The 15,732-nt window shown below is 45.6% G+C and overlaps 1 protein-coding gene across 1 annotated transcript in view; it reads right to left on the bottom strand.

Moving 5' to 3' along the window:
- Window positions 1–15,732, bottom strand: part of Myo81F (Myosin 81F) — a 530,639-nt gene that overhangs the window by 260,410 nt on the left and 254,497 nt on the right. The window contains exon 10 of the mRNA XM_070285196.1: window positions 7,657–8,176. Coding sequence (XP_070141297.1) covers window positions 7,657–8,176 — 520 coding nt within the window. The remainder of the gene's footprint in view (window positions 1–7,656; window positions 8,177–15,732) is intronic.

Genomic DNA, 15,732 nt, shown 5'->3' with positions numbered 1-15,732 from the left:
GCATGCTTATCCAACTACATACATATTTATTTATATTCGCTGCCCGTCCATACAGGAATTAAATTACAACCAAACAATAACAAACAAAATAACCAAGATTAAATATTCAAGTGCGAGTGTTTATTTCTCCAAATCTGCACAACCGCCGCAGCAGACGTGTTGTTTTTGTCGCAGTTCCTTGGGTTACGCTTTGTTCTCTCTCCTGAGCTCTTCACTTATGCACTGCTTTACCGACGGTATAGCCCAGTGAGTTTTTCCCAAGTCAAAGCCAAGGTTTATTTTTAATTCCGCCTTTCCGGCTCCATATTAATTACGTGCAATACTTAAATAATTCACATTAATTATTTCCGACATTAATAATTAATTAATATTTTTTGTTATCACGGCTTATAATTAATAAATTAATTTTCCAATTTAGACAAGCTCCACTTCCGAGCCACGGAATATATATAGACATCTCTGCTTCCTACTCCACCACGATCACGGACAGTACGGTCTACGTTCTGGTTCCCGACTCTGCTTTCCACTTCGAATCAGGCATCCTTCGCTCAGGTCAGTCGACAACCGCTGATCCGCCGAGTCCCAAATTGAGTTTGTCTACGGGAAACAACAAAAAGCCACTGCCAACCCAAGGGCAAAAAGCGACAAGTCCGTCGATTCTGGTCCCGTTCCTTCGCCAAGACTCACTCAGTCGGTTTCCAAAATGGCTCAAAATGCCCTAGACATCGCCCTGCGAAAGTTCATTTCGACGACAGCCCGTGTTAGCCAATTCGAAGCTAACATCCACATTCCGAGCGCTCCTGACACGGAGAGGTTTTCCCCCGCCATGTGCCGGGTCCATCGGGACCAAATTCGGGCCCTGTGGGAAAAGGTGGAGAAGAGCTATGAAAGCTGCTCCGATCTTCTTTCCGTGTCCTCCGACAGTACAGCCACCGCCACTGAGCTTGAATCCAAGTACAGTGAGTGCTACTCCGTATATTCGAGGTGTCTTGTACAGCTGCAGGAAATTATCGACAAGGCCGCCTCCCAGTCCATTCAGGCTTCCGCCCCTGCGCCCACACCCCCGTCCATGGGTTGTCGATTGCCACCAGTGGACACCGAGGTCTTCACAGGCGATTATCTTCGGTGGCCCACCTTCCGGGACCTCTTCACGGCGATTTACATTAATAATTCCCGACTTACGCCTGTGGAGAGGTTATTCCACCTACTTTCGAAGACAAGCGGCGATGCTCATGCCATCGTTTCAAAGGCCCCTCTGACCAACGATGGTTTCGTCTCAGCATGGAGCAGCCTTTCCGACCGCTTCGAAAATAAGCGCTTGTTAGTCAACAGTCAGTTAAAGATTCTTTTTAACATCCAGGCTGTTCCTCAAGAATCCGGAGTCGCTCTAAAAGAGCTCCAAGGCACAATTCAAAGCTGTTTGACCGCGTTACAAATGTCCTCCATTGAAGTCGAGGCGTGGGACTGCCTTCTTGTGTATATGGTCTCCTCGAAGCTTCCCAAGATTACGCTCTCCTTGTGGGAGCAATCAATTCACAATAAGGCCGAAATTCAAACCTGGCGTGAGTTGGACGCGTTTCTGACCGAGCGCCATCGCACTTTGGAGGCCATCGACGACGTCAGGCCTAGCGGCTCTGGGCATCTTCCGCCAAAGTCAACAAATGCGAAGGTGCGCAGGCTCAATTCATACGAAGCTAGGGTGGCTCCAACACCGAGAAGGTGTAATCTATGTTCCAGAGAGGACCACCCTATCCGTATATGTCCGCTTTTCCTAGACATGAATGTCAATGAGCGGACAGACTTCATCCGAAGAAAGCAACTCTGCTTGAATTGTTTTTCGCGAGGGCACCAGCAACGGGACTGTACTAGTGCCCATTCCTGCTTTACGTGTCACAGCCGGCATCATACTCTGCTGCACCGCACCTCCGCTCCATCTAGTCCTCGACCTGCACCCATCCAAAGGGTTTCCTCGTTCTCCACACGAGTGACCACTTCTGCCGATTCCTCCAATTACTGGGTTCCGTACGACGACAGCAAGGGCAGACGTTTCCGAGGTATTTTATCCTACCAATGCCGAGTCTGCCAAGGGAACCATCCGCTCCGGAAATGCCAACAGTTCCTCAAACTCTGCGCTGAGAAGAGGCTCCGAGCGGTTCTCGACCACCGGTACTGTTCCAACTGTTTGGCCCACGAACATTCCGAGGGAACCTGCCGCAGCGGTGACCGATGCAAGACGTGCAATCAGCACCACCACACTCTCCTGCATCCGCACGACCGTCCAGAGCATTCACTCCGCTCGCAGCATCAGTCACCCCCATACTTCTAGTTCGCATTTACTTGACCATTACTTATCTCCATGTCATCTTCTTTCATCCAGATCACATACGAGGGCTTCATTTCCATACACCGCGATCGCTCTGGAAAGCAGACGTACCCGAGGTACTTAGTCCTACCGTAGCCGAGTCTGCCAACGTTCATCCGCTACGGAAAGTTCGACGTCTTCTAGCGCACAGTGATGCGTCCTGTTCACGGCATTCGACGCCTCCGTCTTGTTCAGCAAGCTCCTTACGAGAAGCTTTCGCCTCTCCATGGCAATCATCCGCCTCTCCTTGGCACTCATCCGTCCTTCATCGCTACTCGTCGCTCCAGCATCAACGATCTACGCAGCGCTCTGACGCCCCTCCATACCATCGTCCTGTACGGGTTTATTGCAACCCGAGTGATTGCAAGGGGGGGGAGAATGTTTACGCCAGGAGGCCCCTGCTCCCCCTCTGCCCACCGAGCGTCCAAAAGCTCAAGCGTTCCCAGCTTGGCAACGCTCGCCCGCTCTCCGCTCCTCTGTATTCCCGATCGCCCGCTCTCATGTTCCCGATCGTCGCTCGCTTCTAGACGAGCTTAGGGACGGCTACGCCGCTCAAATTCACGGTTCTCCCGCTCTCGCGCTGTTAAGCTGGGCTTCTCGGCCGGCAGCGGGCCCTTAGGCTAAGCTAAGTTTTTTCATAGGGCGCTCCATGCCAACGTCATTTTTCGACCCCCGAATTTCTGGACCTTTTTTCTGTGTTTCTTCTTCGTGGGACGAATTTTTCCACTGATCCCTTTGCGGAGGATATCCTAGACACCCCACTCCTAAACAAGGTAAACAATTTCAGAAGGGGATTACACAGAGCTCCGGCACAATACCTGAGCACGCAGCCTGGTATTCCATCGGGACCCGGTGAGTTAACTGGTTTTACACGATGAAGATCCGATCGATCCGAGCTTTCGGTTAAAATAGGACTGAAAATTAGGTTCGACTTGGGCAAATCAAAAGAGTAAGTCTGATCTAAGCTATTTGAGGAGCAATACGTAGTTTTGAAAAAGTCGGCAAAGAGATCGGCGATGGCCTGATCAGAGTTTGCTGTAGCGTTCTTGAACGAAAGCGATGAAGGATGTAGATTGGGTTTTCGCTTAATGTTAACAATGTTATAAAACTGTTAGGGTCCTGCGTGAACTGAACCCTACAGCGAGTTAAATAACGGTGAAATTCGACCGAGCAATGAGATAACTTGAATGAACAGTAGGAGAACCGGTACGTTTATAACGATTATAAAGCCTAGACTTAACGTTCTTTAGGCGTGTCAGCTCTTTAGTGAACCAAGGTGGTTTACTAGACACCGACGGATAGGTCAATGAAACACACGATGGAAAGAACGCATTCATGGCACTGTAAAAAATATCCACGGCGGACGCCATGTCCGTGCATCTGTAAAGTTCAGACCAATTAAATTCAGAAATCAAGATATCTAGCCTATGAAAGTTTGCTTTACGAAGCAGCAAACTTTAGTGGCTGAGCGACTCAAATCAGGTTTGGTTTTTACGACAATTCCCAAATTGATGGTCATTTCGAAAGTAGGGTGGTAAGGATAAGCGTCAATGGATCGACTCTTGTTAAGTTTACACCTACAGGATCAGAGACGAAATACAGATCTAGTAGGCGATTTAAAGAATTTAAGACATGATTGACTTGGGACAACGAAATGTCAAGCAAGCCATCTATGAGGTCATGCTGTGCCGCAGTTTGGAGGACATTGGACGTACCATCTGATGACCAACGAGCTCCAGGTATATTGAAGTCACCTAGAGTTACTAGTTGGTCTCTATCCGAAAGCATGTTGGAAACGGCCTGAATTGCCGAAAGGTATTTCCAATAAATAGGCTCTTCAGCAGATGGAGGAACGTAAGAACAGGTTATATAGATAAAACTACCTGGAAATTTACACAGATAAATTCAATACCTGTGAGATCGTCAATTTGAACCAGTTCGGAAATAAGGGTGGAGTCAACGGCAATTAAAACTCCACCACCTTGCTGGGAAAGACGGTCCAATGTATAAGTTGTGTACTTACCCGGAAAAATTTCGGAGCTGAGAATCTCCGGCTTTAACCAGGTTTCGGTAAACACAATCACCTGGGATGCAAATGAAAAACTATCAGAATACAATGTAGAGAGCTTGCTGCGTAGGCCTCTAGTATTCTGATAGGAAAGTAGGAGGGAGGTATTTAGTTTTTTGGCACTGCCGTGACGCCCGCTGTCGCTGTGGTTTGTGCCGGCCGTGGAGGCCGTTTTTTCTTTATTTTTACCTCGTACTCCTTGACTACAGCGTGCTCGGGCCAGAAGTCACCAGAACAAATTGTGTCAAAAAGATCAAGGGAGACACTTATCTTGAAAGATGAGATATCTCTGGGGTATGATAAATTGATTTTTCCACTTTCACATTTTTGGCTTGTATTTTGCTCAGTATATGAGCTATTACATCTTCCGATGCGAGATCAGGGGCAAGCCGAGAAACAAATATTGTTTTTAGTGGTGGAATAGCGGTGATGGTCTTTGGTAACGCAGCATTACCGACTTCTGCTAGTGGTTCAGCCCTATTTTTGCCCTTTGGGATAGCTGAGATTTTTTTTGAAGTCTGCGGTGTCAGAGATTGAGACCCCGCAGCGGACTCAACTAATAACACTGGCGGATCTGCTGTCATTACTGCCCCGGCTCCTTCGAATGCCGAATCTTCAGCCGTTCCCGATCTCAACACCATTGGAGTTGGTGTCAGAGTCGGGGGCTGTGCCGAGGGAGTGTGCCAAATCTTTGGTGGCTGCGGTTCGCCCAACTGCAGCCGACCAGTAGCCGATTTTTTGAGCTTTGGTGACTCGCTTAACAGCTTCATGCCGCTTAATTGAGCGTCCAGCGCTGTGAACAGGTCATTTGTTTTGCGAAAATTGACCCTAAGTTCACTAAATCCACTTTTGGTTTGCCGCATGAAGGATAACATATCCTTCTCAACCTCACGACAGGCATGGCAACAAAAGCGCAAGCCATTTTTGGCAGAAATTGCGTCAGCGATACGGCCCGTTAAGCCTAGACACTTAGCGTGAACGACCGCATCGCAAAGCCAGCAGTAAAGGCCGGGCTGATCTGCCAAAACCTCCTTTTGGCAGCCTTTAATATCACAAATGATATTTGAAACCATTTTCACTAACCTTTAACCACGGTGCGCAGATAAGCAGTACCGAAAAAAAAACAAGAGAGCGGGAGCGTAAGCGTGGGTGAGAAGAGAAACACGAAAGCTTTGGAGCCAGTTAAGTGCTGCTGCTAGAAGCAAATAAACGGGACAACACAAAGAGGGGATAAGAAAACGCAAAAACACAAAAACTAAAGGTGATTAATAATATATATATTAATTAAACACTGAAAGCCACATGCACTCGCGTAGCGAAACTCAAAATTACGAATTGTATTTTAACAATTTAAAATTTGAACCCCGGTGGTTTAAATGCAAAACAACACAAAAGTTCGGAGCGCAAAACAAAAACACGACCGTTCGCTATGAAAGTCAAAAGGTGTATCTTTAAACGGAACCTTTTGAGTTCTGTCACTCAAATAACTCAAAATCCATTTAAGAAGATCGACAGTAAACCCGATTAAGTCTAGCTTCCTTACAAGAAGAGAGTGATTAATCGAGTCAAAAGCTTTACTGAAGTCTGTGTAAATCACGTCGGTTTGAAAGTTACGTTGGAAACCTCTTATAACGAAAGAGGTGAGTTCCAGGAGATTTGTAGTGGTCGATCTTCGCCTCATAAAACCATGCTGACATGGTGAAATTACGGATCTGCATAAATGCTGCAAGTGAGGAGTAATTACATTCTCGAAAAGCTTTGGAATTGCCGACAACTTAGAGATTCCTCTATAGTTGCTGACGTCCAATTTGCTACCTTTTTTGTGGAGAGGAATGATAAATGATTCCTTCCAAATTAGGGGAAATTCTGAGGTTTCTAAAGATAAGGTAAACAATTTCAGAAGGGGATTGCACAGAGCTCCGGCACAATACCTGAGCACGCAGTCTGGTATTCCATCGGGACCCGGTGAGTAAACTGGTTTTACACGATGAAGATCCGAACTAAGGGAGCTTTCGGTTACAATAGGACTGAAAATTAGGTTCGACCTGGGCAAATCAAAGTATATATATTCTTGATCAGCATCAACAGCCGAGTCGATCTAGCCATGTCCGTCTGTCCGTCTGTCCGTCCGTCTGTCCGTTTCTACGCAAACTAGTCCCTCAGTTTTAAAGCTATCTGAATAAAACTTTGCGTATAGTCTTCTATATACTCTCACTGCTATATATGTCGGAACGGGCCGGATCGGACGACTATATCATATAGTTGCCATACAAATGTTCGATAAATTTTTAGAAAAAAAATTATAACTTGGCTGTTTTTCAACATTTTTGCACAATTTTTAATATATATTTATTTAATATTATTTCAACATTTCGATAAAAATTTCATGAAAATCGGACGACTATATCTTATAGCTGTCATAGGAACGATTAAGAAATTAATAGGAAAAAAAAATTAGAACTTCGTTTTTTTTCAACGTATTTTCATCTACTTTGAGATATAAGCTTATTTTGTTATTTCAGAACTTTGGTATAAATTTTATGAAAATCGGAAACCTATATCATATAGCTGCCATAGAAACGATCGGTAGATGTATAGAAAATGTAAAGCTGGGAATGTAAAACTGTAACTGTCAAACTGTAAACAAAATAAGTATAGGTGAAACTCTGTTTTGTGTGTGTTTTCAGCATTTAAGTCTATAATATAAACATCAAAACCAATCTGCAAGGGTATATAAACTTCGGCGTGCCGAAGTTAGCTTCTTTTCTTGTTTTTTTTTGTTATAACAATTTGTCGTTAATTTGTATGGCAGCTTATGATATAGTCGTCTAATCCGGCCCGTTCAGACTTATATAGCAGTGCTATATATTTTTAATCTATTTTTTGAGCTAATTATTATATAATGGACCTTATCATTACGACATTTATTATATTAAACTTTTCCTGCCGGCTAGAAAGCGATCCATGCAAGCAAAGTTTATATTTTTTAAATTTTCTTTCATATTGCTATTAAATCATCTGTGTTCTTTTTTCGCTTGCAACAGTTTTCTTACGTTATAACTTTCATTTTGTTCAATAGACTTTTGCCGCTAGAAGAATTTTACAGCGGATTCATCTTCTCTTAGAGGTAGACTTAAAAAGGTGATAAAGATTTAAGTAAACATATTTATATTTATTTATTTATAAAAAATGAATTTAAATTTACAAATTGTTAGTCTAAACTTACCTCTCTAGCAAAAACTCCACGAAGTCGACTTTGAATGACAATAGCACTTCGCCGCATTCTCATAAAACAAATTCTTAATTTCCAGCCCCTATACGCATGCTGGATTTTTAAAACGGCCGCTTTTATGCGTATAAAAGACTTACGGCAATAACATTTTTTCCAGTTTTTTTGAATAATAACTGCATTATTATAAATCGTGTATTTTCTTTTGTTCTCTAGTGGTTCATACGCTTTACTTCGTAAAAATATTTTTGATTTTCCAACTTGATATTCTGTTTCAGACGTTTCAATTGATTCTAATATATTTGCTATATATTTTTTGGTACATTGAAAAGATTTATTTTTCATTAAACATTTATATTTTATAATAAAATCTTCATGACTCAGATGTATTGGAAATCCTTCCCTTCTTATTCGAATAATATCCACTATACCAAGATATTTCAATTGATCAAGAACCAATGAGCTGTCATAGTCATTCGGACGTTTCTGTAAATTTGGTTTTATGCAGCGAACGTACCTATAAAGAAAAAAACAACAAAGGTTTATTACATTCATTGATTTCGTATAATTTAGCTTTTATAGCAGTGGTATTTAAATATATATGTAAGATGAGTTGATAACTCCACTTAGCTTGTTCTTTATTATAGTATTATATTACATTATATTTATTCTGATTTTTGCAAGTTTTCGTCTTTTCGTCTTTTCAGCTTTTTTCCTTTTTTTTGCTTTCGTCTTGTTCTTTCTTCTTTCGGCTGCCTCTGCTGACTGACTTTTCTCCCATCGCCTCCTGCTTCTTCCCTGTGCCCCTTTTCACCCTCCCTGCTGTTAGCCTGCTGTGTTCCATTTCCCTTTTTTACACTCGGCCATTCCTGACTAATCATCTGTCCCAGATAACCAAACATCTTCGTTGTCCTGCACATACCGCCACAGCTTCATGGAATCACAACTGGTTGTAGTGTTAGATGGGTCTTCGAAGTCTCATGTACTCTCCAGCCAACTTCTTTCCAGCTACAAACTGTGTCCGGCGTATAGCGACTAAGTCTCAAACTTTATAATCGACTTCCGGTTTTCGTTTTATGTGAAAGATCTTTTTATACGATTCCTGTGCGCGTTGAACCTCGATCTTTGCGTCTTTCCTGCTTTTTTTTTCAAAATTCTGTGATCCTCTATGGCCGACTTTTGGGACTCACGCATCTTCATGGCGGCTGGCGAAGATCTCATCGTGGGTGGACTTCATCTGCAGCAGCTGGCGTTCCTTTTTAGCCAGTGACATCTCCTTCTTGGTGCCATCAATCTGGGCATTGCGCAACTCACGCAGATTATGGTTGCTGGCCAGATCTGATTTAAGACTTGCTCTTCGCGGCGTCTCCGCCAATCACTTCTGGGTTATCCCAGCATCGCAGCGGGTCAGCTTCTTGGTCACTCCCATAGCAAATATATTTCCATCCGTTGGCGGCTTCTTCAGCACGTTCTCGCAACTCTGCACATATGGAATATTGTCATCATCCGGTACCATCCGCATCTTGATCAGGACTTCTGCGACTGTATTCACGGCCTTGTAGTTCTTGATCAGCTGTGACACTTCTTTAGCATACTGAGTTGGCTTCTCACAAGCCTTCTCCCCCAGCGGGAAAGAAAACTTGTATCCGTCGGCCGACAGTGAAAAGTTAAACTTCGAGACGAAATTGAAATCCGGCAGAGCGTCATACTCAATGTCCGCATCCTCCACTGCAACAAAGTTGTGTGTCGTCATCTCCTGATCTATTGCAACCGCAGCCAAAAACTAGCCAACGGCACGTCATCCTCTTTCCAAACCCACGGAGCATCGACGCACATCTTCAAGATGACTGTGCGGATTCAACTTAAAATCCTAATGCTGAAAATGGTTTTCGTTGCGTGCCTCAAGTACAGTACCAGTGGCAATAGTCGCCGCAATAAGTTCAGTACATATTGGGCTGCGGAGAAGTGTAGAAGAATACGTCAAGAAATCTTTTCGTACTGATTTTATTGAATATGGCATGGGGTTTATATACATGTTCTTGGGTCATAGGATATTTACTTACCTTTTATTTCACATTTATATACTATAATTGAATTTAATTTATTGGTAAATATATTCCTAACGCTACAAATTAAAAACTTATAAATTAGAGCGATAGTCACAACGTGTTAATTTAATTAAATTTAACTACACAAGCTTGTACATACATATATTTCTTATTCTAACAATTTGCATGTCCGTATGTTAACATTGAACATTTATTTTATTATGTCTAGTGTATGTTTTCATTTCTATAAATCTTTATTAAATTGTTCTTAAATTGCAGTGTGCTACTTATTGCTTTTAAATTTTGAGGAAGTTCATTCCACAAGACGAAAGCTTATGACGAAAATTAATTAGATTATTGGTTCTTGCTGATGTTCCAAATTTTAATTTTTCAAAGAGATAACTGGGTTCTCTGGTATTTATTACCTTATGCCAAAGAATAAGATTTCTGGTATTGCTCCAAATTTTAAAGTTAAATACGTTTATGCTATTGGCCATGGCCGTAATGGGTTTACATCGTTTAATATTGAATATTTATCTTGCAATGTTGTAAAATGCAACGTTTAATTTGTGCTGGGAGGCAGCATCACAGTTCCCGAAAATTTCTATCCCATAACTTAGGAAAGGTATATCAGTCGATAGTTATTTTTGCTTCATATAGAGCTGCCTAAGTAGGCCGTATATTTTCCCAGATGCCCTTATAACATGAGCGCTCCAATAATAATAATAAAAAGAATATATATATATTACAATTACTGTCCGCAGCTACTACGATTATAACGCCAACTTTGCTTGTATATTTAATTTATTTACTCTCATTTGCTCTATCCTGAGCTTCACCTTGTGACGGTTTGGTCATTCCGGTGGCTCAAGGATGGCCAGGGTTCGTCTCAGAATTATTTGTTGTCTGAGGTGGTTGCTGAAAGAGATGCCTACCCGGTCCCAGAGTAGAACGCCGAGAAATATGCCGTAACTATAATTATATGTTTATTTCCTCAGCTATTACAACTGTTAAAAAGATTGGATTTAGTCTGCTGCCGTGGGTAGTCGCTCTGGAACGCCGCACTTCAGAGTCAGGTACATCCTTCCCGCTCGGGTCGACAGTGTCGGTGAAACGCCGATGCGCGGATGCCCCTCAGATCTCCTAGAGTGAGAATAACTGGTGGAGGCCCTCAGGTCTACCAATTAGTGGAATACCCTGTTAGCTGAGACCCTGAGATCTTCCAGTTAGCGAGTCCCTAAGGTCTTCCAATCTAGGCTATGGTTAGTGAAGGCCCTAAAGTCTTTCAAGTTAGTGAAATATGCGGAGGCCCTAAGGTCTTCCAACAATAGAGAAGTTTGTGGAGGCTCTGAGGTCTTCCTAAAATAGAGAAGTGTGTAGAGGCCCTAAGGTCTTCTAGGATTGAGAAGTTTGGGGAGGCCCTAAGGTCTTCCAAGTTCGAGAAGTTTGTAGAGACCCTAAGGTCTTCTAAAAGAGAGAAGTTTGTAGAGGCCCTAAGGTCTTCTAGGATTGAGAAGTTTTGTAGAGGCCCTAAGGTCTTCTAAGATTGAGAAGTTTGTAGAGGCCCTAAGGTCTTCTAAAAGAGAGAAGTTTTTAGAGGCCCTAAGGTCTTTTAAGATTGAGAAGTTGTTAGAGGCCCTAAGGTCTTCTAAGATTGAGAAGTTTTTAGAGGACCTAAGGTATTCCAATCTTGAGAAGTTTGTGGAGGCCCTGAGGTCTTCCAAAAATAGAGAAGTTTTTAGAGGCCCTAAGGTCTTCTAAGATCGAGACGTGCACGGAGGCCCTAAGGTCTACCGAGATATATATAGAGACGTATAGGGAGGCCCTGAGGTCTTTCAATATTGAGACGTGCACGGAGGCCCTAAGGTCTACCGAGATATATATAGAGTCTTATAGGGAGGCCCTGAGGTCTTCCAATATTGAGACGTACAGAGAGGCCCTAAGGTCTTCAACAAGTTATAGACATAAGATATGGTCGGGGTCCGACTATGTGTTACCGCTTACCAATATACCTTACTTAACCGTGCTCCTTAGGTGGCTCCTTCCTGCTGGCTTACCCTTGTTCCTGTAGAGGACTAGGCCCGGAGAAATTTGCCATTAAGAGTGTGGCCAGATCCTCATTTGGGCCAGTGTGACCCTTTGCGCCTGATCATGGCGCGCGCGCTCATTTAATTCAAATTTATTCCATCTTCCATATTCATAGTTTTCTATTGTCTATAGTATAATCCCTATTCTATATTATCTATTTGTGCGCGTTTGCGCGTCACAACCTAATTAAATATATATATGTACATACATACATAATCGTCTACAAGAAGACGCTCCGATATTTGGCAATTTTTCCGCCTTTCCTTATCTCCGCTATTTTGCACTTGCATACGGCAAGTGCACAAATAGACACACACACGTATTGGTTCCAAAATACAGCACCGGTCAATCACATAAGTCCAGACAAATAAAATAATTTGTAAATTATTTTATATTAAAATTCCAACTAACGAATTAAGTTAGAAATCCAAGTGTGCTTCCATATCCGCATTTGTGTGATCGTATATTATTTGCTTCTGACCGGAATTATTGAATTAAATTGCATATTTCCGTTTTAAATTCCAAAGGAAAAAATAAAATAAAATAAAAAATAATTATTATGAGTCCGATTGGTTCCCAAATTCCCAATCCAGCTTCTACCCATAAATAAATCCGTAATATACAATATTTATAATACATTTTTGTAAAAAGAAAATATCCAAAATGACTTCTACTATTTTGAACAAATTTACTTTGATTTCTGACCGTCTGAGGCACTTCGACTCTAGAGTCTGCAATCCAGCAGCACCCACTCCTTCAAGTACACTTGCCAAATGGGATAAGGTCGAGACAGAGTACGAAGCTTGTTCAGAGCTTTTAGTTGGCTTCGAGGGCGCTGCAGACACCCTGCCTACTCTTAAGGCAAAATACGACGACACCTATTTCATTTATGAACGGTGTGCCGCCAAGTTCATGGAACAGATCGATACGATCTCTGCTAAAGCAGCTCCAGTCCAACCTCCTGCGCCCCAACATTCCTTTTCGTCTGGATGTCTGCTTCCTCTTCGCTGGCCGAATTTCCGAGACCTTTTCACAGCGGTCTATATCGACAATCTTACGCTGACCCCTGTTGAAAAGTTGTTCTACTTAAATGCCAAGACTAGTGGTGAAGCTCATTCCATAGTTTCCAATTCGCCGCTTACCAACGACGGTTCCCGCTCAGCATTTTTTTTTTTTTTTTTTTTTTTTAATTCATTTATTGAAACAGAGAATATACAAAAAGTGGGGGGGGGGTAGAGGGGTTGGGTCACACAGATATCGGGACGGTTTGCTCGCGCGGTACGGCCGCGAAGCAATGCTTCGCGCGGGCGCTGGTCCCGACCTATGTTGCCTCTTGCTTCCTGCGTCGCTCCTCTGCTCGGAGCTCCGTCATCGCCTTCGTTGCGAAGTCCGACACGGCCTGCCAGTTCGCTTCGGACAACAACATCAGCGGAACTAGGTTTTCCGCTGTGATGGTGTTGCCCAGTACGGCCTCCAGCGATGCTCGCTCACCGGCAAACCTCGCACAGTTAAACACCGTGTGCTCTGCCGACTCCTCCAGCTGTCCTTGGCAGTGCGTGCAGGAGTCGTCTTCCTCGTGGCCGAATCTCCGCAGGTAGCTCCGAAAGCAGCCGTGGCCGCTGAGGATCTGGGTCAGGTGGAAGTTTAACTGACCGTGCTTTCTCTTCAGCCAGCAATCCAACTGGGGAATCATCCGATACGTCCATCCCTTGGACGCTGACTCCCACCGCAATTGCCACGCTGCCAAAGTGGCGTCTTTCGCCGCTAAGCGTAGCACCCTCTTGTCACGAGGTGTCAGCGTTCTGCCAATCGTCTGGCCGTGGATACTGGCCCTCTCTGGTGCGAGCAGATCCAGTGACGGAGTCCCGGCTAGGACAAGCGCGGCCTGGTCGGACACCGTCCTAAAAGCGCTGCTTATGCGTAGTGCCGCGAGGCGATGGGCCGAGCACAGTCCGCGACTATAGGCCGGGGTCGCCAGTGCATGTCCCCAGACTGGTGCCGCATAAAGCATGCTGGCTCGTGCTACGCTGGACAGTAGCAACCTGCTCGCCTGCTTCGGGCCCCTATGGTTCAGCATTATTCTGCTGACTGCTCTCACCGCTGTGGTGGCCTTTGAGCTCGCATACCCTAGGTGCTCGCGGAAGGAAAGCCTCGTGTCGATCATCACGCCCAGGTACTTTATGGCTCTGGACGATCTGATCGAGGCCCGGCACACTCGGATGGTTGCGACCTCCACCTTCTTCCGGCTGCTTACCAGCACGGCTTCCGTTTTCTGCGGCGCTAGTTGTAGGCCGGCACTGGACAGCCACGAGTTTATGCGGCTGATGCTCCTGTCGCACAGCTCTTCTGCTCCTGCGAGTTCCTTGTCGACTACGACTACGGCTATGTCGTCGGCGAATCCCACCAGCTCGGTCCGACCTGGTAGCGGGAGCCGCAGAACACCGTCGTACATAGCGTTCCACAGCAACGGTACCAGGACCGACCCTTGCGGCACTCCGCAGGAAAGCTCGGCCGATCTGACACAGCCATCAGAATCGTACACCAGAGTCCTGCCTCTGAAGTAACTCTTCAACAGCTCCAAGAGGTACGGGGGTACCCCGAAGCTGGATAGTGCGTCTAGGATACAATCCCATCTCGCCGTATTAAAGGCGTTGCGGACGTCTAGCGTGACTATCAGGCAGTATTCCTTCTCGCCTTCTTTCCACCGTTGTCCCGCGATGGCGGCTTTAGCGATGCCCACCACTTTTGAGATGGTATCAACCGTCGACGTAGCCTTCCTGAATCCAAATTGGGAGTCGGATAGATCGCCAGCCGCAGCAATTGCCGTCTCAAGCCTCGTCCGGATAAGCTGCTCTAGCACCTTGCCCGCCCCGTCAATCAGGCAGATCGGTCGGTGAGCGGAAGGGTCTTCTGGCGGTTTTCCTGGTTTCGGAAGCAGGACCAGCCTCTGAACCTTCCATCTCCTTGGAAATGTTCCTTCTCTGAGACACTTTCCGTAGAGCTCCGCGAATAGGTCCGGGTGAATCGAAAGAGCAAGTCTCAGGACTCTGTTGGGGACGAGGTCGGGGCCTGGGGCTTTCACCTCTCTGATTTTCGTCGCCGCTGCCAGGATTTCCGCCTCCAGGACTGGCTCGAATCCTTCCAGTGAGTGTGTAGCCGTCTCCAGCGTGGCTCTGGGGCTATCCGCCCTCGGGAATAGGTGCTCGACAATCCTGTCGATGCTCTCCGCGTCGTGGGGGGCGCCCTGTTTTGCCCCGTGGATCTTCTTGACGATGATCCTATAGGCGTTCCCCAAGGGATCGCGGTCCGCGGTGTCGCACAGGTCCAGGAAGCATTTGGTTTTACTTTCCCGGATTGCCGCCTTAAGAGCCTTGCGGCACCGATGGTACTCGGACCGCCTCTCCAGGTGGGAGCTCGAGCGGTAGGAGCGCTGGTAGCGGCGCCTCGCCTTGATGCACTCCGTTCTGGCCGCGGCAATAGCATGGTTCCACCAGTACACCAAGTCCCTGTGACGAGAGTGGGCGCGCTTGGCAGTCATGCAGTTATCGCATGCGGCTTGCAGCTGGTTCATAGCAGACTCCGCCATCTGCTCTGCTTCCAGTCTCTGCATGTGTTCCGCAAAGGATTGGATGTCCAGAGTGTCGGCCTTGTAACCCCTTCGTGCTGGAGGAGGCAGCGGTGTTGGGTGCGCACGCCGAGTGTCCAGCGCGGTGAGGATCGCTGCGTGATCGCTCCCCGTGTAGGCGTCGCTCAGGACCCAGGTGCACTGGCTAGCCCTGGAGCAGCTCACAAACGTGAGGTCAATCACCGAACTCGCCCCGGCTCTGCTAAAGGTGGGCAGCGCCCCAGTGTTGGGGAGGGTGACGTCTAAAGCGGAGAAGGCCTCGAGGAGGGTCCTGCCTCTGGCATTAGTGAGGGAGCTACCCCACTCCTCCGC

This window comes from Drosophila kikkawai, chromosome 3L, assembly GCF_030179895.1.
Source record: "Drosophila kikkawai strain 14028-0561.14 chromosome 3L, DkikHiC1v2, whole genome shotgun sequence".
In the NCBI taxonomy this organism is placed as follows: Eukaryota; Metazoa; Arthropoda; class Insecta; order Diptera; family Drosophilidae; genus Drosophila; species Drosophila kikkawai.
Note: the sequence above shows the minus strand (reverse complement) of the source record. Positions and strands in the feature narration are given on the sequence as shown.